Here is a 20,473-nt window from a genome sequence, read left to right as displayed (position 1 = left end):
ATTTAGCAGAGAAAGACCCATTAAGCGTAGGAATCCAAATGAGGGAGTCTGTGAGGGCATACTGAGATAGGTTGATCGATTTAATAGCTTCAATTGATTGAAAATCAAAGTATTGTTGAAGAATATTAAGATTCCATGAATGTGAATTCTGGTCTATCAGATCTGATACCTTCTTGATGTCTGCAGGGAGCTGTTGGATACATTGAGGTTTGTAATTTGGACAACCAGGAATCCAAGGGTCGTCCATGATGCTGATGGAGTACCCCTTACCTACCTGCCAACAAGTTTGAAGTTTCAAGGTCTCTTTCACCTCCATTAAAGCATTCCAAAGTGGAGTAGCATTTTGTTTTTTTGTTTCATTCCAGAAAGATGATGTGTTGTAATATTTAGCCATAATAATTCTCGACCATGTAGCTGTAGGTTGAGTGATCAGTCTCCATGCCAGTTTGGCTACTAATGACTGGTTCACCTTTGCCAAAGGTCTAATTCCCAAACCCCCTAGTTCTTTAGGTTTCTGGATTAGATCCCACGAGAGGAAGTGCATCTTATGTTCATTTTCTTCGTGGTTCCACCAGAAATTTCTTTCAAGCCTCTCTAGATGATTGATAGTGCCTTGAGGTAGTAAAGATAGACCCATGAAATAAGTACAAATAGGGCTCAGAGCAGCCTTGATAATAGTCGTACGACCGGCTTGGGAAATGAATTTCCTCTTCCACCCTGCTAGCTTAGCTTCAAATTTCTTAATGAGGAACTCATGAGATTGGATCCGAGATTGTGGCTTCAAAATCAAAGTACCCAAGTATTTCTCCGAGTCCCCCATTAGAGGGGCCTGTAATGTATTAATGAATCGGCTTTGGGTCTGTATAGGGACCCCTGAGCTGAAAAATAGAGACGACTTAGAGAAATTGACAGACTGACCCGAAAATCCTGAGTATTTCTCCATCATCAGTTGAATTGCTTGGAGATTTTTGTCTGTTGCCTCCCCCATAAGAATTAAATCGTCTGCAAAGAGTAAGTGTGAGACTCTGGGAGCTCTTCTATTAACCCTGTAACCATCATATAGTGCTTCTTTCTCAAATAGATTAATCAGGTTGGATAGAGCTTGAGAGACCAGTATAAAGAGATAAGGGGACAGGGGGCACCCTTGTCTAAGACCCCGAGACGAACTAAAGTTGCCATGCTTTTTTCCATTTACTAGGACACTAAATGTTGGAGAGGTCACACAGCACATGATTAGATTAAGAGTTGGCCCTGAGATACCAGTGGCTATTAGGGCTTGTTTCAAGAAGCCCCAATCCAGTCTGTCGTATGCTTTCGCCATATCTAGTTTAAGGATGAATGCCCATGTTTTCGATTTGGATGCCTTCATGGAGTGCAAGGATTCCTGTATAATAACAATGTTGTCCACTATCTGCCTGTTGGGAACAAATGCATTTTGGTTCCAGCTTATCCTGTCGTCCAAAAACGGTCGTAAGCGATTCGCTAGGATCTTTGTGATGAACTTGTATAGGGTGTTGCATAAGGATATTGGCCGATAATCTGAAGCCTTCAATGGGTGCCCGGATTTGGGGATCAAGACTAGAGTTGTCTCATTGAGTTCAGGAGGAAAGTGCCCGAGTCTGAAAGCATCTTGGATGAACTTGATAATGTCTGGGCCAATAATAGACCAACCCGATTGGTAGAAGTGTACTGGAAGTCCGTCCGGGCCCGGGCTCTTGAGAGGGCCCATGTTGAAGATGACATCCTTGATCTCCTCATCCGTAGGTATCCTTGAAATGGCATGTAGATCATCTGCTGAGAATTCCTTATAATCAGTTAACACCTCCTGTGGCGCTGGGCTGGTCATCTCAGCCACAAATAAGTTCTGAAAGTGAGCTACCAAGTTGTCTGCTATTTCTGATTCAACCGTTAGTCTGTCACCACTGTCAGTAGTTAGAAGTCTGATATTATTTTTCCTCCTTCTGCTCGAGATGGCTGCATGAAAAGCCTTTGTGTTTCTGTCCCCATTGAGAGCCCATGATTGTCTAGTTCGTTGTTCCATCTGAGTTCTTTGGATTTCTTCCAAATGTAGGATATCTTCTTGGATTTTGGATTCCTCAAGAACTGAATGACCTGATATAGGTTGAGTCTGAATTTCTTTGAGTCTAGTTCTGAGCAAAGATAGTCTTCTAGCGAGGTTCCCAAAACTCTGTTTGCCCCATTTTTGAAGTTTACCTTTAACTGATTTAAGACTAGATGGAATGGTGGAGGCCTCATTCAACCAGTGGTGGTCCAGCTGGACCTTATAGTCCACATGTTTTGTCCAGAATGCTTCATACCTGTCGAAATCCCTTGTACCCGATTCATTAATCTCCGATTTCAGAAGTATAGGACAATGATCGCTGTTGTATCTCGGCAGATGGAAAACACCAGCATTGGGAAATAAATCCAGCCAAGAATTAGAGGCCAATACCCTGTCGAGACGTTCTCTCGTTAGAGAGATAGGACCCCTGTTATTCGACCATGTATAGGCTGGCCCGTTATAGCCCAAATCAATAAGACCTGCATTGGAAATAAACTCACTGAACTGACTCGCGAATGGAGTCGAGCTAGATCCTCCATATTTCTCAGCTCTCGATGAAATTGCATTAAGATCACCAATGCAGCAATATGGGGTGTTGAGATTGACCAAAGTGGTCAGCATAGAAGACCAAAACACTCCTCGATCCTGGACCCTCGGAGGTCCGTATATACATAATAGGTCCCACCAATGTCCCCCTTCCAAATTCAGGATTTTAACATGAATTAGATTTTGGGAGCGGGAAACTAATTGGAGATTATGATCACCGGACCAGTGCAGCGATAAACCTCCACTCCGACCCACCGCCGGTACAATAATATTATTTGAAAGATTGAATCTGTCCAACTGAAGGACAGTAGAGCTCTCTTGTAATCTGGTTTCAGCCAGGAAAAGAATAGTAGGTTTCACTGACCGGAGGAACTGATGAAGGGTATGGCTAGTCGAGGGGTTCCCCAACCCACGACAATTCCAAGAGAGAATTAACATCGGCCTTGCGGCTCTTTGGGAGCAGCCGCCACGACCCTTTCTGTTGCATTAGTATCTGTTCTCGTACCTCTGTAGTGTTTCGTTTTTTGGGGTTCAAGAGGAGCTTGACCCCTGGCCATTCTTTTCAGTTTATTTCTGGTTGTTTCTGTAGTATCCATAGAGGAAACGGAGATGTCTCTATCAAGCACCTCAGTTTGTGGAGTTACACTAGAATAATTCTCCCCGGACGGTTTGTATTTTTTAATTTTTTGAGACTGATCTCGTGTACCTCCTGTTGTAACCGAAATGTTAGAGGAGAGTGAGTTTGAGTCCAACCTGATGCCAGAGAAATTTGTGAGGTTGACACTTGACCCTGATTCAATCGTGGGTCTGACTGGATCTTGACTTCGTAAAGTAGTTGGACCTGGGGCGGTTATAGTAACCGTTGGTGGTGTTGCTGTCGCCTCCCCCCGCGGCTGAGGACTCTCTGGCTCGTCCTGAACAAGTACCGCCGGTGGCGTCAATACTTCGAGGTCTGAGAAGTGATGTTCTTGTTTCCGGGTCCCTATTGTCCTTGCCTCCCATGGTTGTGGAACTTTGATGTTTTCCGGATATTTAGGCTCAGCCTGCATCATCACTTTTTCTTGTTGTGCAGTGGTAAGATTATTATCTAACATATCTAATAATCTTAGTCTTCGAGGGCAAAAGGCCATGGAATGACCCAACATACCACAAAAGAAGCAAAAACGGCCTATTTTTTCATACCTGAGTGAAATATTAATAATCTCCCCACCTGTGATTTGAAGTTGGACCTTCTTTGGGAGCGGGTCAATGATAGAGATTTCGATTTTTGTTTTGCCAAACGAAGTCCATTGTAGTGCCTCTTTTGGTGAAACTGGTACATAATTTCCCATACCTTTAGCTAGAAGATTGATCGTTTTAGCATTGAGGAAGTTGTATGGTAGATCATGAAATTGGACTGTGAACCATGCTTTGTTAAATTGATGTTCCACTGGAGCTTTGTCTTGTGTGCATTTCTCCACTAGGAAAATGTCTTCCCGTATTATCCAAGGTGCCTTCTCCACGACCATATCAACCTCTCCTTTCGTTCCAAGTCTCGCCAGGAATATGTTGGTTGTAACATCACTTAGATCGAATGGAAATGGGAGGTTCCATACCCCCATGAGTTTCCTATAAAGTAATTCCACGTTGAATGTTTTGTACGACAACACTTTAATGACACAGTGGTGTTTATAATCAAATGATTCCACTTCGTCCACAGCCCCTTGAACTACTCTGGTTTCTGGTTCATTTGTGGTAAGGGAGGCCAATTGTTCTAAGAAAGCAGCGTCCGCCGGTTCCATGTCGAAAGTAATCAGAGAAAATAAGGCAGAAATTAAACTTGAAGCAAGAAGATAGAAAAGGACGATCCTAAAGATCAAAAAGGCGGTCCTGAAGACCAAACAAGAAGGTCCTAAAGACCAAATAAATCGGGAGCACCACCGTTTAGGGGCGGTTACCGATCAAGAAACTGCTCTTAGTGGGTGTCTAACTGCCCATAACTGAACGGGCCGCTGGAGAGCAAAAAGAGTTTAACATGAATTTAATTTTCAAACCTTAGACCTTCGGTTGTTTAATAAACTACTCTACCAACTCTTCTGCCTAAACAAACCTAATATATATTTGCATAAACAAGTATATATAATAATATTATGTTTACATAAAATGTTATATAAACTAGGAGCCTTAACGGCCGCCTTGGTCGTTTAAGTCCAGTGCTGGCTCTCGAATAGAAAGTGAAACATGGTGATGATGGTGGTGGTCAGAGTGGTTGCCGTAATGATGAAGAAGAGGGGTAAAAACAAATCTTTTAGTTTTTGGGCCTACAAAATAATTGCCCTCTACACGGATTTCTCCACCCAAACATTGCAAGCCCTAACCAAATATTTATCCCCCAGAGCAACCGCCCAAAAAAATCTCAGAGAATTTGACTTGACTATGGAAAATCAGTAGGCACTTGAAGTGATTTATCCTTGAAGAAAGAGGCTGGCAAACCACAAGAACCAACCAGAAATGCTAACAACAACTACTACATCACTACACTCTCAGCCGTGCCGCTTCGCTTTCCCTCATCTTCCTCCTCCCCTACCAATTACCCACCGTAACTCTCTCTCTCTCTCTAGAATTTGGTTGTTTATCTAAATTGTGTGTTTCTGAATTAGCACCAATTCTCATTAGAGAATGGGAATCTTGAAACATTTTCAATAATGGTCCTAAAAGGGTTTAATATTTTGATTTTTGAGGTTAAACACTGAAATTGCAGGATGTTCATTCCCAAGGAAACTGTTCAGTGGAAATGAAGAATGCAAACTTACAATCAAAATGAACACCTTCACAAATACTAGTATGTTAGCATTTTGTAGCAGCAAAGAGAGCACATATGTAAGTGATAAAGTTAGTGAAAAGCTTTATCTAGGGTTGGATTTCGGAACTTCTGGAGCTCGATACGTTCTTATCGACGAGCAAGGAACTACTCATGCTGACGGAAAACGGGAATATCTACAATCTATGGTAATTAATTCTGTCTTTCAAATTTTGTCACATTAGATAGTGTCAAATACTTCAGAATGTTTGTTTCTGTCTGACTTGTATGACTGACTGATTCTAACTTTTGGTCTGTTTGAGTCAGACGAGTATGATTCAGACAATTAGAGAAACAAAAACACTATGTAAGTCACAAGTGTTTGGTTGTCTAGACAGAATGGAAATACGATCAATCAGACAAGCTCATGGAAGATGACACTTTTCTCGCTACTTGAAGATATTCCAGTCGGTCTCCGTCCATTTGTTACTTCGATATCTATAGATGGAACTTCAGCTACAACAATTATTATTGACAGGTAGATTATCTTATGGTTATAGATTAAAGAATTCCATTTAGGACTAGCCGAATGTGTTGGGTAACCAAAGAATGTGTTGTGACGCCCGTGCTCTCAAGAACCTAAATCTTGGCGACAAACCAACGAGACTCGACTCTGGCAAAATCTCCTCTAAACCGGACTGGTGTTGAGTCTCGTCTGTTAGTCGTGGGGACGTCCAGGTTCTTTAGAGCACAGAGGCGCCCCGTTTATGATCATTACAATTCAAATTTGTTTGTGCAGGAATACAGGGGAGCCCATATGCAGACCTTTTCTTTATAACGAAAGTTGTCCCGAAGTATTACCGACGGTTAAGTCCATTGCTCCTGCAAACCATACAGTTTGCTCTGGTTCTTCTACCCTTTGTAAACTTGTTTCATGGTGGAATTCTTCTGACTCAGATAAAGATTCAGCTATTTTGTTACATCAAGCAGATTGGTTGCTTTGGCTTCTTCATGGAAAGCTTGGAGTTTCAGATTACAATAATGCTCTCAAGGTACTATTTAACCTGTGTAATGTTCTCTCGCTCTCTCTTAGAGATTGTTGTGTCATTTTCTATGATTGTCACAGGTCGGCTATGATCCTGAAATTGATTCATACCCCAATTGGCTTCTTTCTCAACCATATTCCAAAATGTTACCGTCTGTCAGAGCACCAGGAACTTCCATTGGTTCAATAACAGAGGACATTCAAAAACAATTTGGTATGTTTTCACGTCGAATCTCAATATTGAAATCTTAGGGAATCAAAACTTGCAACTTGAAATCATCTGAGGTTATAAACTTTTCTTCTAGGAGCTCTCTTAGTATTATTTGATAATGATCTTGGCAGGTTTGCCGAAAGACTGCGTTGTCTGTACAGGAACAACAGATAGTATAGCTGCTTTTCTTGCAGCTGGTGCTACAGAACCAGGGAAGGCTGTGAGTTCTCTCACTCCTCTTATCTCCATGTTTGCCAACTACTTATATATTTACTCTCCTAATACTAAGTTTGTAATAAGTCTATTTTTTTCGATATCGAATATAATTAGGTAACTTCTTTGGGTTCGACACTCGCTGTTAAACTCCTAAGTAATAGTCGAATTGAGGATGCACGATATGGTGTGTATAGCCATCGACTTGACGATAAGTGGCTTGTTGGCGGTGCCGCAAATACTGGTGGGGCGGTTCTTAGACAGATATTCACTGATGAGCAATTGGAAGATCTGAGTAAACAGATTAATCCCATGGAGGCTTCTTCTCTAGATTACTACCCTTTACCAGCAGTTGGTGAAAGGTTTCCTGTTGCAGACCCCAACATGAAACCCAGGTATTTAACCAATTCCTTATCAAAACTACGTGATCTTAGAGAAGGATTTTACCTACTTCTTGTCAACATGAAAGATTTCCTGTGGCGGATAGAATTTATGAGTTATCATGTATGTCAAGGTTGAATTCATTTAAGTAGTAATAAGCATTTCGGGCGATTCTTTCAGAAATTATTCTTCGGTACTCTATAACCTACAAGGGCTTATTATTACAGAAGATTCACCTATTTGTCTACGGGCAGTTACCTTTTCCTTAAGGGGAGAATGAAAATCGGATAAGAAAAGAGGCTGATTATTCCACCTTTGGTACTTGTGCAGGTTACACCCACGTCCTGAAAGTGACGTCGAGTACTTACATGGGATACTAGAATCCATTGCACGTATCGAGGTAAAGGACTCTCCCATCTCTGTCCTAACTCCTAAGATCACAAAATGTTGTGCATTTGATGTATCCTCTCGCAGCTACATAAACTTCCATCGACTAATCTGCCAATGAGTTCACATAACTAGATAAAGTGACTGTAGTATTGGTAATTCGGTATAAATCCACATTTCTAGAGCCAAATTTTCAGTTTCTAAAGCTATGCTGGCATAGTTTTTCGGGTTAATTTATGTATGATACATAGAAATAATGTGGCTGTCTGTGCAGGCAAAGGCGTACGGTTTATTGAAGGAAGTAGGTGCAACGGAAGCGACAGAAGTGTTTACGGCAGGAGGGGGTGCTAAAAATGAGAAATGGAGAAAGATAAGAGAGAGAGTACTTGGTTTGCCTGTTACTCCTGCAATTCAGACTGAAGCTGCATATGGAGCTGCTCTACTAGCATTGAAGGGTTACCAGAAGATAATTAACCAGGAATAAAGTACGAGAAAGATCGTTCTGCCAGGATAAGTATAGGCATATCAAATTTAAGATTCATAGAACTCAAATCTCTCTAACCGTGAGATCCAAACCGAGTGATTCAGATCTCTCGGATATAAACACAAGTTTTCTATAAGTTTGACAATTAAGAGCCGTATGATAATACTTAAACAAAAGAATCATGTTCAATCTAGAACTACAATATGTTGTTTGACAAAAGGAACTGAGAAATCTGTACTTCGGAAGCTACAGTCGAAGTTAGACAAAAAAAAAATAAACTGGCATAATAGCTTCAGCCAGTTCTATTTTGGGCTAGTGACTAATTTTGAGTTTATTACAAGTTTACAACAACAACCACAAACAGATGCCAGATTTTGTTAGTATTGTTACTGAGTCACTGACCTTCCGCAACGGAGTCCTATGCGGTTTTGAGCATTACCAATTGAGTTGGACTAAGTTTATCGGAGTTAATAAAGCCAGTTGGGGAAGTGAGACGCCATAGAGCAAGGGAAAACCGAGCCTGAAATAAGCAGATAGTTTTTACGGTTCTTGTCCAGATAGAAAAGCTTCACATGAGATGAGATGATGCTATTTGGAGAAATGAAAATGAAAGATGACAAATCAAAAGTTTACCCATTGGAATGCGGCGAGGGACCACCAGCAGCCCGGCAAACCAAAACCTCCTTTGAATAACATCTAAACAAATTAAAATGATATTAGAATTTGCCAAAAATGGCTCAAATCAAAATAAAAAATACGGTGTTTCATTTAAGAAACGAGGGCACTGCAGTTTCTGTGTTTTTTGCATAACCAGGTCAAGGAAATGTGAATATGGGATCTAAGGGTACCAATAGCAAAAGGCCACCAATGGAGAAGCAGCCACTCATCGACAAACTAAGAAATCTAAGATCTCGGCCAGCCTGCACATATGATAATAAGAATTAGAACGCAAAAAGTATATTCTTATGTCACAGGATAATGCATTGTCGGAAACACTCAAGATATTAAGGTTCGCCTATGCAGTACGACCAATACAATGGTTCCGTACAAAAGAAGTGCGATACATAGGCTTCATTTGCTATTGATGTGAGTTTTTTGGCAAGTACTTCTGACTTTCTGTTATCAACTTCGAAATAATGTTGCTTTTAAAATCATCCCTTGAATTGCTTCCTCAAATATGCTTGAAAAGAAAGGCCGCTTTTGAAAAGAGCCAAGAGATTTTCAAACGACAAATTATCAAAAAGCACTTTCATCCATCAGATAAGTGATTTCCAACTCAACTTTAATCACCAAAAGCATAACGTTTCAGGCTTAAACGACCTTTGCTATGGAGAATCAATCTCAAGTCAAATATTCATGTCCCATACAAGCAAGAAATACTCACATAGTACTACAGAAAACAATAAAATAAAAACTGGAAGTTTGAGCAAATGTACCAATAATGTTCCTTCAAGACTTAATGTTGAGGGGGTAACTGATAAAGCGATGAGATATGGAAGCAACACTTTGTGCATCTACATAGGAAAATCAAATTAGAGAACCATAATATTGAAAACATCCCTTATGTGAAGAAGTAAATGCATATTATCCACAGTATAATCAGGGTTTTGATAACAAATATAAGTTCCAGCATATGCCCATTTGCTCGTTTCATTAGGGATGGTTTGAACGCTTTTGACTCAGTGGTTCGTCTCAAACTCAATCTAAGTTTTTACCTGACAAAATTGCTTTTAAAGATAGTCCAATAAGAAATGAAAAGTTCAATTAACTCAGATTAAACAACTAATATACACAAGATCATAACAAGGTTACTAATAATTCCACTGCTACCCTTGGTACTTGCGAAATTGTGGGAGTTATTTTAAACATTTTAACTAGGCAATAAGCGAAAAGTATAAGATAGAAATTCTTGATTCATGTCCGAAAGGAAAGTTCCAACCATTCTTTCATGAATTCAAGAAGAATTCACCTGAGTGAACAGTTAAAATAGTAGGAATATTATACTAAAAGAGATTAATTTACCTCACCAATGACTTCACCATCGGTTGTAAATAGGTATGGGCACAACCATGGAACACAGGTTCCAACAATTGCTAAAAATGATCCAATCATGGCTCCAATAATCAAGAGCGACTTTAACAGCATACGTGCCTATTTGACAAAGAACTTTCAGTACATCAAAACAGATGAAGTTTGTTACTGAAACAGATTACGAAATAATATCCACTTCAGAGGTGAATAAGGCTTTGTACATTCTGAAACTGAAATGTAAAACTCAAAATACCTAAACGAACCCCAACAAATTGTGGCAGCAAAAAACCGAAAGCAAATTAGATGTAATTTTGATAAAGAAAGATAAAGACTTGCCTTTTCCAAGCTTTTATTAACTCCGGATAAAAACTCAGGCATAAACGACTGAGCACTTTGGGAGAGGGGTTCACCCCATACAGCGCACATACAGAAAACTTGAATCATGACCTGAAGTGAACAAAATTAAATAAAATAGAAGATGATGAGAACAAAAATAACTTAGAGATACAAGATGAAGTAAACTGACCTGATGAGCTGCAATGATGTTTGTTCCCATTGATGTAGCAAAATATGCCAGGAAGGAAAAGAAGGCCACCTAAACAGAAATAAATTATACTAATAAAACAGAACGAAGAAGAAAACGTACCCGAGGAAGTAGTCAACTAAATAGTCTAATAAAATGTACAAACCTTCGAAATCATTGTGATGAAGACAGGAGCAGCTATCTGAAATATTTGAAGCAGCTCTTTAGTTGATGGAACAGTTACAGTGAAAGCATTAAAACCTTTGTTTTTCAGTGATCCAATCATCATAAGTGCAGCAACAACCTGAAACAGTCTTAGTAAGTTATTCAAACTCAAAGAAGAGCATGTACAAGTTTGGGAAAGAGGAGAAACATATTAGCAAGAAAATTATGTCATAACCGATTTATGAAGCATGGTATATTTTTTTTAAAGCAGAAGCTTACTTGCGATACCATTGTTGCCCATGCAGCACCAGCAATCCCATAGCCTAAGAAAGAGCACAACACAATATCACCAAGGCCATTTACAACACTTGCAACAGCCAATGCCTTCAATGGTCCCCATGGATCTTTCATGCCGAGACTAGGGTACACAATAGGCAGATAAGACATAAGACAACAGATTTATAAGGATAACAAACCAGTTATGTGATTATATTTAAGATCGTTAAGCTCAAATTTTGTGTACATTTACATATACGGCCAACACGAAACGATCCGTAGTATGATTTCTTGGGAGGGTATTGCATTTTCCTCGCATTATTTCAATATGTTTGTGATTATTTCCTTTCTAATTAAATATTTCTAGAAAATGTTCCTCTTTTCAGCTGGACCAAAATTAAGTACCTTACAGTTGGTATTCATAAAGGAGCTACATCAAAAAGGTGGGGTGCCAATGATACAAAACATGCCTTTGAGTTTCGGTTGAGCCTTCGAAGATATACGATTATCAAGAAATGCCAACTAGTTGATTAAAAGGAAATGAGAACCAAGAAATATAAGAACTTTGATATACCTTGCACTTTGATATACCCAGCCAACAAGAATTGCAGGCCATGCTAAGCCTCGAATCTACGAAGAGGACAACAGGCAATTGGTCAATAAACTTCACCAAGTAAAAGAGAAAGCCACAAACTAAGATGTTTGGGTGCCAAAATGTTGAAGAACATAAATAAACTGCATCAGTAGTTTTTCGGTTTCCTTCAATTAATAAGGTAACAAGTACGCCCTCCAAAAGCCATGAGACAAATTTCAAAGTTTTACAGCTGTTTTAGGATATAATCCTTCGCATAAATCATTGGTATATAAGCATAGTACGTCAAAAGAAAATTCGCAACACATACAGTAAAATAAATAAGCAGAGGGTTTACTTGGAGATTAATAAACCTGGACATATGTGTTTGCAGCTGGTACGATATGTAAATTTGTTGGCCCAGTGAAAGCTGAACGGTAGCAACAAAGAAACTCTCAATTACTCATCAGATTTGCTTCTATTTCACAATTTTCTTCAATAACGTCACTAAATCAAGCATTAACGTTTAAGATACATTGTGTAACAAGTGATCGAGAACTCAATATGTATAATCATCTTACCAGCTAATGTCCATTCACCAAAGAGTCTTGTCATCAAAAGCATTCCCACACCACAAGTAAGACCAACAAAGAGCAATATAGATATTGTATGTTGTACTTCACTTTTGTTCTGCAAAAGTATAACCTAAGAAGTCAAAGAATGCCAACATAACATATATAAACGCAAATCTGCAAATATTAGCAGATTGCCAGAACAGACTCCTTATTGTTCCCTAAGACGGAAAAACAGATCAAAGTCAATGGAGCAAGAGATAACATCAAAAGAAGCACAAATTTAACTAATGACACAACTCAAGTTTGAAATCTTTATGGAATATGAGAATAAGATTAAGAAGATCCGCATAAAATCTCACTTTGGTGTTCATATTCTAGAAACTACATGTAAATTATATATATATATATATATATATATATATATATATATATATATATATATATATATAGCTTTTTCTACGTAACTTCTTTTCCTTTTTAAGTTGGTAATCATGGAACAGGTTCAGGGAAGCTAAACTTTAACTTGGAAAGAACTTATGACTTATCATGTGCTCTTAAGGCACAATGTAAAGGGCTCTATATATATATATATATATATATATATATATATAGGAAGTACTACTCTTACTTGATTTATGACTCGATTTGTGACTAAAAACTGATGTTATGACTAAGAACAAGCAAACCAAGAAAAACAACAATGGGAGTCAACAATCACACAAACACAAGAGCTTTAATTGGTTCGGTTGGTGAGACCCACTCCACGGCAAACAACAGCGCGATAATTTTCACTATGAGAGAAAAACAAGATTACAAAGATTTCTCAAGAGTTTTAGTGTTTGTAGCTAACTAAAACTCTCGCACTCAGCCACATCTTAACCCTCTCCCCAAAACCGACTTCTGGATAAACCCTTTAAATTGATAAAAAAAAACCCTTACAAGATTAGGGCAAACATAAGTGAACGAGTCAGGCCGAATTTGGGCCATTAAAACGGTTTTGCAGGTTGCAAAACCAGGTTAGACATCAACCCATATTCAAGACACTTTCAACAACTAATGTGACATTCTTATGTCCATCAATTGTTATTTAGAAATCTCAAAGATTTAAAATCGAAGGTATCAAGTACATATAGGACTTCCGATATATAGATAGAGTGGTAGAACCTGTGTTACAAGAGAAGTGGCAACCATATTGGAGGTAGCAATTGAGAGAAACATGAACACATAACTCATGTAATCACAAACAACAGTTGCTGGACCTGTCAATCAAACAACCAACATACAAACAACTACACTTACAAATACGAATCTAAAAAGAAAAAGAATCAACAACTAACAATTCAAAAAAAAAAAAAAATCTAACTCCCAGAATTCTGTAGTAACAAATGCAACAAGAATCAGTGAAGTTACCTAATGCAGCAAGCTCAACAGAACTCCCCTGTCCAATAATGGCAGTATCAATGAGACTCATAAGTGGAGCACATACCCATAGCCCCACAGCTGGTCCTGCAAATAAAGCAATCTCCTTCATTTGTTTCCAAATGTTACTATACTCCACTTTTCCAGTACTAACAATCTCCACATTTACTTCTTCAATCAAATCCTCACTTTCTAACACTTCCAAACAAGTGGTAGAAACAACTTCTTCGTCATTGTCACTAATCAAATTAGGGTTTTGGTAGAGATTTTGATCGATGGGACTGATGCAAGCTAGTTTAGATAGTCGATTTGTTATCAAAGAAGTAGTTAGAAATGAAGGAGGAACACGAGAAGTAATGATTACATGAGGAAGAAAGGATTGTGGACTGTTAATGTTGTTATTAGGGTTTTGGAAACGGAAGTGAGAAGAGAGGTTTAAGGTTTTGGCATTCATGATGACAATGGTGGACTGAAGAAGGAAATGAGAGGAAGAGAATTAAGAAAGGACTGTTGGTTGACCTGTTAGTTTTCTCAGTTTTTGTGTTACCCAGCAATTTAACATTTTAACCAAAAGAAAAAATAGTGTTACTAGTAAAAAAACAGTTCTATTGAACATAAATACGGTTTTATTTAGCATTTTTGTTTTTTTGTAGCAACACCATTTGAAAGTTTCACAAAATCGGCTTAACTGTAGCATTTATATGATTGCAACTCGAATAGTAGGTTGAGCACGGCTCTTGATTCCAACTCGAATAGTAGGCGGAGTACACCTGAACGGCGACCATTGATTGCAATTGGAATAGTAGGTTGAGTACGCCTGAACGGCGACCATTGATTGCAATTGGAATAGTAGGTTGAGTACGCCTGAACAGCGACCATTGATTGCAATTGGAATAGTAGGTTGAGTACGCCTGAACGGCGACCATTGATTGCAATTGGAATAGTAGGTTGAGTACGCCTGAATGGCGACCATTGATTGCAATTGGAATAGTAGGTTGAGTACGCCTGAATGGCAACCATTGATTGCAATTGGAATAGTAGGTTGAGTACGCCTGAATGGCAACCCTTGGAAGACATTGACTGCAACTCGAATAGTAGGTTGAGTAACGCCTGAATGGAAACCTTTGGAGGAAACAATATCATAATGCTGATGTCTTTATCTAACTTGTAACGAACGGCTTTTGGTGATCTGCACGTGTATGCTCCAGACACATTTTAGGAGTCAGACTAAGTCAGACCAATTGACAATGAGTTGAGAAGTACTAAATTATATTATTGGTCATGGTTTTCTTTGTCTAGGTAGGCAATTATCACATAAAGCAGCCAGAGCCTCTCAGATCTCGTACCACTCGTATCTCGTTCACATATTCTGGAAGCTCTTCGTATCACAAAAGTGAAGCAATAAAAATAATCTGAAATTTTTCTTTGCGATCCAGCCTATCCAATTTCCAACAACTGTGATGAAGAAAACACCAAGAAAATAAACAAAATGTGAACCCACCAAAAAGGGTTTTCTCGTATGTCATCTACCAACAGTACAAGGGGAAAACACCAGTTTTCATCACTCCGAAACCAAATCAATAAATCGAATGTATAACTCACAATGTGACAATCACAAAACCGAAGTGGAAAAAGTATATATATTTTTTTTCTCTCGTAAAACTATAGCAGAAAACACTGCATACCCTCTACTATATAAAGAGAGAAAGTACAAACATACAATTTGCAGGCCTCTTTTACTCCAAACATTCAAACCTCAAAATCTATTGTTAAAACGCCATAGCCATCTTGCTCGCAAGAACACGTTCACGTTTTTCAATGAACCCAACAGGGAACCAACCTGCTTTCCCCTTGCATTCACCTTCTGCCCATCCATTGTTTGCTACCTGCCGTATAAAATACCGAGAAAGATATTAAAATCCAGCTGAAATTACCTTGGGCTTGCCAGGTGTATGAGCAAATAACTAAAATATAACCTCGTGAATGGGAGGAACCAATTATAATAGGTATTATTTTTTTAGTAGCACGGGACATGAGTCAAGGATATGGGTTTCGACACTGAAGTCTGAAAGTGCCATTGATTTCAGGTTTTTTATGCAGCAGTGTCAAAGCCAAGTTGCCAATATCGCGTGAAATAAGAGATTTTAACTTTTAAACAAGACGAATTTAAAGTCCGTAACAACTTAAATCATTAAAGGGGTGGGAAATAAGAGTATATAAAGGAAACAAGAAAAGGAGAACTTCACAAAAGCTAGTATAGTGAGGTGGGAAAGAAAATTATACATAAAGAAATTTAACTAGGTAGTCGTGACATATTGATATAACCCAGAAGATGGACAACTAGGTAAGTTTAACCATGGGGAGGAGAGAAATGTGACATAGAAAGCAATAACCATGTATTTAAAATGACCAGTATGTCGTTTTGAGCAGGATCTTCTAGCTTTACGGGGTAGTACTATTTCAGGAAATTAGATTAGGGTATCCAAGTGAATGCCACTTGGTTGAGTATAACATGCCTCTGCACTAGACATCAGGGTTCAAGTCCTACTGATTCCAACAAAAAATTAGGGTATTCCATTATAAAATGTACACTACCATGGCTTATTAAAAGTGATAAACAGAAAATAAAAAGGAAAGCACCAAAAATATTTATGAAAGCTGCAACCAACCCAAGAAAAAAGAGAAGGGATAATCGGACCTTTCGAACAACCACGTAGTCGCCCACTGACAAATTCAACTCCACATTGGACTCGGCGAGATACGAAAACACAGCCTACAAATTTTAAAGCAAAACCAGTCACGAGAGTTACAAAAAATGAAAAAGAATAAAAAAGCACAAAAAAGAAAAGAAAAGAAAGGAAAAAAGCATGTTTGTGTGAAGAGAAAAGTGGCAGGGGAGGAGCAATTACCTCTCCTAAAAAGTACCCAATGCGGTCTGTTAATCCATCATGAGCGGAAGAAGCAAATGCACCATTTACTTCTTCATACGATGGAGGTGAAGATGTAGTCTTCTCCATCGCCGGGATTGGAGACGCTTCAATTCTTTGTCGCTCAGCTACCATCTGTTCTTCAACAAAAGCGGCAGTTTACCAAGTTAAATCGTCACATAATTGTATTAAATCAAGCTGCCAAAATAATAGTATGGCGTCGTCATAGATATAGAAAGAGAAACTATGACATAGCTCATACCTCGCCTTCAAGTTCATCAAGTATCTGGAGAATTCTGTGATGATAAGTACGCTCAGATTCAACCTTCAAGGAAGGAATATTAGACATAAAAACATATTTCAGGTTAGATTTCCCCAATCTGTGCTATCTTTGACTTAAACTTTTGAGAGATACTATCTCCTTGCAAATGCATTACCATTGAAATAAGTCGCTGGAGTGTTAGCCTTTGTTGCTGAGCCTCCACAGCAGCCATTGCTGCTCCAGCTTCCTTTCCCAATATTGCCACGTTTGCCTTCAAATCTTGCAGCTTCGATTCAGCAGCTTCAAGCTTTAACATACTATCACCACCAACTCCAGACTCCCTCACTTTCGCTTGCCGTTTAGAGACCTCGATAGCCTATCTAGGTCCAAAGTTAAATGTGAAAAGAAAACATAGGAGGTTAAAAAGAAAAGAAATTTATAACAGCAAAATTGGTTATCAAATTTTGTCAAAAGACCAAAGAAAAGATGAATAATTTGATTTGCACATTGAACTTGTGACTCGATGAATACAGTAAAGTCCTTTTACATAAGAGAAAATACAGAAGTATTACCTGGGCTTCAGCTTCTTGTCGCATTCTATCGTATCGTTGAGCCAGATGCCGTGCCTCTTCCAAAGGAGCACCCAACACCATTGTTCTTAATGGTTCAGCAACCTGCAGATTTAATTCATTGGGATTTGAGCATATCACATGATTTTACTATTATAATTGTATGCCAATATTGTGATTTGATTTGGAAGAATGCAACTGAAAACAACTACTAAATTATGATAAATCGATACCGACTTGGAATATGAACAGTTAAAATCACAAAATCAGACAAGCTGGCAAGATGGAAAGAAGAAAAAAAGACCATAAAAGGTATCATACTTGTGTACCAAGGGCCTTTAATAGATTGCCGTGCTCCTTTTCCATTTGACCACGAGCTCGTGAATAACTTAATGCAGCTTTTGACAATGTATTCCCACTGGTACATGTATTTTCAGAACCATATTTCCTGCTATCCTCCGATAACTTAGTACCTGTGAGAAATCATGATTTAAGTAAATTGCATATTTCAACATTCATTTTTTAAACTGGAACATTAAGAAACGGCATCAAATCACCACTTTCTGACCTATTTCAACTTGTTTAGACCCAGTAACAATATAACCTTCCACACCACGAACAATATCCCTTTGAAAATGCTGCAAAACGTAAAAAAACAACAATTATAGACCGAAACAAGAAAATGGCATGATCCCATCATTCCACTAGTAAACTACAGGGAGAAAAATAAGTCCATGAGTAACCTTGGCTGCCCGTGTTGATATATAAAGCTTCTCGAGTTTTTGATGTTGCAGAAGTTCTCCTTCATCAACTAAATTATCAGACCCTCCATAGCCCCCAAATTGCTTGAGGACAGCCTGGAGTAAAATCAAGTAAGAAATAGCTTTAATAAGCACACGAAAAAAAAAATCTCATTACAAAATCTCACCATATGTTATATTTATAGAAGTTAAGGTTAGGGCAGCGAAACTGTCCTACCCAAAACTTGATATGGTTCAAGTTCTTATACCAAAGAAATCAGAGGATATGTCCTTGGGGTGAATATCAAAACCAACTTCAAGCTAATCAAATAGAACAATCTACTTTGAAGTTGATTCATAATCAAATCTTGTCCTAATACTACTTATTAATGAAGCTTTATATCTACTCAGAAAACCCCAATTTTTCCATTGAAGGCATAATGAAACTTCAGCAATATCCAGAATCCAAGTGAAATTGTTCATATGATGGTATAAACGAAACCCAAATGTATGTCAAATCAGCTCGAGGGCTAAGTTGATTAAAAAAAACTTGTAAATTAACGAAACCCTAGATAATATTTGGGCACAAAACAGAACAAAAACTCACACTAGATCAAGTACTATCATCAAGTGATCAATTGACAGAAAAGTTGGGGGAGGCAATATCTATGATACTGTGATTTGACAAATAGCAACGGATCTCTGGGTAGGATTAGAGCAGAAGATTCTGCTCAAAATGAAAAAGGGAAAACAAGAAAAAGCAAATGGGGAAGGAAGATGAAATTGGTTGAGGTTTGATATTGGGAGAAGAAGAGGTACCTGTTGTTGTTTAGCTACTTGATCTCTCAACCTTGTTGCTTGTTTCCTGATTGCATCCATTTAACAGATTGGTAGAGAGAGAAAATAAAAAGGAAAGAGATCTAATGAAGTTTAAGGGGATAGAAGATGAGTCGCCGGCTTTCAAAATAGACTGGCAGTTGGACATCCAAATGAGAGAGGAGAGAGAGAGAGATAGAGATTCTGCCACTGTGAAAACTTTTTGCTCCTGCACTCAAACATTGCTCGAATATCTCGTCAGCTAATATCCCGCCACGTGTAAAATAGTAACTGGAAAGTAAAGCTTGATATTTGTGTAGGGATTAATTTCTTTTTTATCCCCAATTTTGCGACCAACTTACCGTTTTGAGCCTATAAGTGTTCGCAGTTTGTTTGATCTCCAAGAGCCAAAATTTTAATTTTTTCGAAAATACCCTAAAGAGCGAAAATAGAATTGAACCTAACAAAATAAAACATTTATTTAACATCATCTGTCCTTCTGTCCTCCATTTTCATCATTTCTCACTTCCACTTCATTTATCCCTATCCACGGGGGGCGGATCTATGTGTAGACTAGACGGGTCTCGATCCAAACTAAGTTTTCTAGGTTTTCATTTCAACTTATATATATAGGATTGCAGCTTAGTGGTTGGAATCGCGCACTAGAGCTCGCGGGTTCGATCCCACTTCTTCCTTAATTTTTTTCTCTTATCCTCTTTGGGAAGTGTTAAACGCGTCCCATATTTATACGAAAGGCGCCTGTATGAGGCAAAGTTTTGTGATGAAAAAGGGTGCCTCTAAAACCTTTTTTGGAGTGTTTTTAAAACTACACTAGAACTAATTCTATTTTGTCCTTATAATAAAAATGACCCCAAAAAATTAATCAGCTTCTAAAATTAGCCCCTTGTATAACTTTTTTGCTTTTTAAAATTATTTTTCTTTGATACGTCTTATTTAAGTCTGCCCCCGGTAGCTTCAATTCCTGGTTCCGCGGCCTCTGTCCTTATCGCCATCTCATCATTCTTCTTCGGCGAAAGGTTGTCAGATGTTACCTCATCTCTCCTTCTCTACTATATTTCATCACTTCTCATCTTCATTTTATCTCTTCCTCTCGCCATCTCACCGCTTTTCTCCCGCGAAAAGTCGCCCGTCGGCGACCTTAATACTAGTACTTGGTAAAAGTAATCCAATATTTAAGTAATAGAGACTTCAATAAACTCATACTTGTATAATCAAGATTAGCTTCTTACGTATATGACTATTAGAAGTAAAAAAAAAAAAAAAAATGTTTAACTTCCCAATGATTTTTTTTAGTTGAAGAACTGCCAATGAATTTAACCTATAGTAAAATGAGATTCATTTAGTGTTACACGAGGCAATTGTATTTATATGTACTGGTTAAGGTTAAAACTTAAAGAGGCGCAAAAACTCAAACCTAATATAGGTGTGGAGTAGCTTGGAGTTGGTTTGAAGTGGCAATGGCCAATGGGT

The 20,473-nt window shown here is 38.4% G+C and overlaps 3 protein-coding genes across 8 annotated transcripts; 1 reads left to right on the top strand and 2 right to left on the bottom strand.

Moving 5' to 3' along the window:
• The first annotated feature begins 5,015 nt into the window (after positions 1–5,015).
• Positions 5,016–8,301, top strand: XK-1 (xylulose kinase-1). Of its 2 annotated transcripts, none has more exons than XM_086632264.1 (9): positions 5,016–5,186; positions 5,349–5,596; positions 5,786–5,925; positions 6,187–6,439; positions 6,514–6,646; positions 6,775–6,863; positions 6,974–7,251; positions 7,568–7,637; positions 7,899–8,301. In XM_086632264.1, the coding sequence occupies exons 1-9, from the start codon at positions 5,099–5,101 to the stop codon at positions 8,106–8,108; spliced, it is 1,509 nt and encodes a 502-aa protein (XP_086488390.1). In that variant the 5' UTR covers positions 5,016–5,098; the 3' UTR covers positions 8,109–8,301. The 2 variants fall into 2 exon arrangements, with proteins under 2 accessions (XP_086488390.1, XP_086488391.1); XM_086632265.1 differs by having other exon boundaries at positions 5,041–5,186; positions 5,782–5,925.
• Positions 5,947–14,333, bottom strand: LOC147545189 (MATE efflux family protein). Of its 5 annotated transcripts, none has more exons than XM_086632259.1 (15): positions 13,660–14,333; positions 13,414–13,508; positions 12,256–12,364; positions 12,049–12,104; positions 11,678–11,733; positions 11,107–11,245; positions 10,829–10,966; positions 10,666–10,734; positions 10,476–10,586; positions 10,131–10,259; positions 9,545–9,622; positions 8,957–9,028; positions 8,742–8,804; positions 8,511–8,628; positions 5,947–7,735 (listed from the first exon to the last, which is right to left on the bottom strand). In XM_086632259.1, the coding sequence occupies exons 1-14, from the start codon at positions 14,120–14,122 to the stop codon at positions 8,527–8,529; spliced, it is 1,680 nt and encodes a 559-aa protein (XP_086488385.1). In that variant the 5' UTR covers positions 14,123–14,333; the 3' UTR covers positions 5,947–7,735; positions 8,511–8,526. The 5 variants fall into 5 exon arrangements, with proteins under 5 accessions (XP_086488385.1, XP_086488388.1, XP_086488389.1 ...); XM_086632262.1 differs by having other exon boundaries at positions 7,364–7,711; XM_086632263.1 differs by lacking the exon at positions 5,947–7,735 and adding an exon at positions 7,738–7,755.
• Positions 14,334–15,223: 890 nt separating this feature from the next.
• LOC147545188 (SH3 domain-containing protein 2-like) lies at positions 15,224–19,239 on the bottom strand. Its single transcript, XM_086632257.1, has 10 exons — positions 18,986–19,239; positions 18,170–18,283; positions 17,995–18,064; positions 17,748–17,899; positions 17,430–17,531; positions 17,033–17,233; positions 16,858–16,920; positions 16,578–16,730; positions 16,367–16,441; positions 15,224–15,554 (listed from the first exon to the last, which is right to left on the bottom strand). Exons 1-10 carry the CDS (start codon positions 19,043–19,045, stop codon positions 15,438–15,440), a joined length of 1,107 nt encoding a protein of 368 aa, XP_086488383.1. The 5' UTR covers positions 19,046–19,239; the 3' UTR covers positions 15,224–15,437.
• Positions 19,240–20,473: the final 1,234 nt, after the last annotated feature.

This window comes from Eschscholzia californica, unplaced genomic scaffold (assembly GCF_041429995.1).
Source record: "Eschscholzia californica isolate CP2 unplaced genomic scaffold, dmEscCali1.0.p SCAF_4, whole genome shotgun sequence".
NCBI lineage: Eukaryota > Viridiplantae > Streptophyta > Magnoliopsida > Ranunculales > Papaveraceae > Eschscholzia > Eschscholzia californica.
Note: the sequence above shows the minus strand (reverse complement) of the source record. Positions and strands in the feature narration are given on the sequence as shown.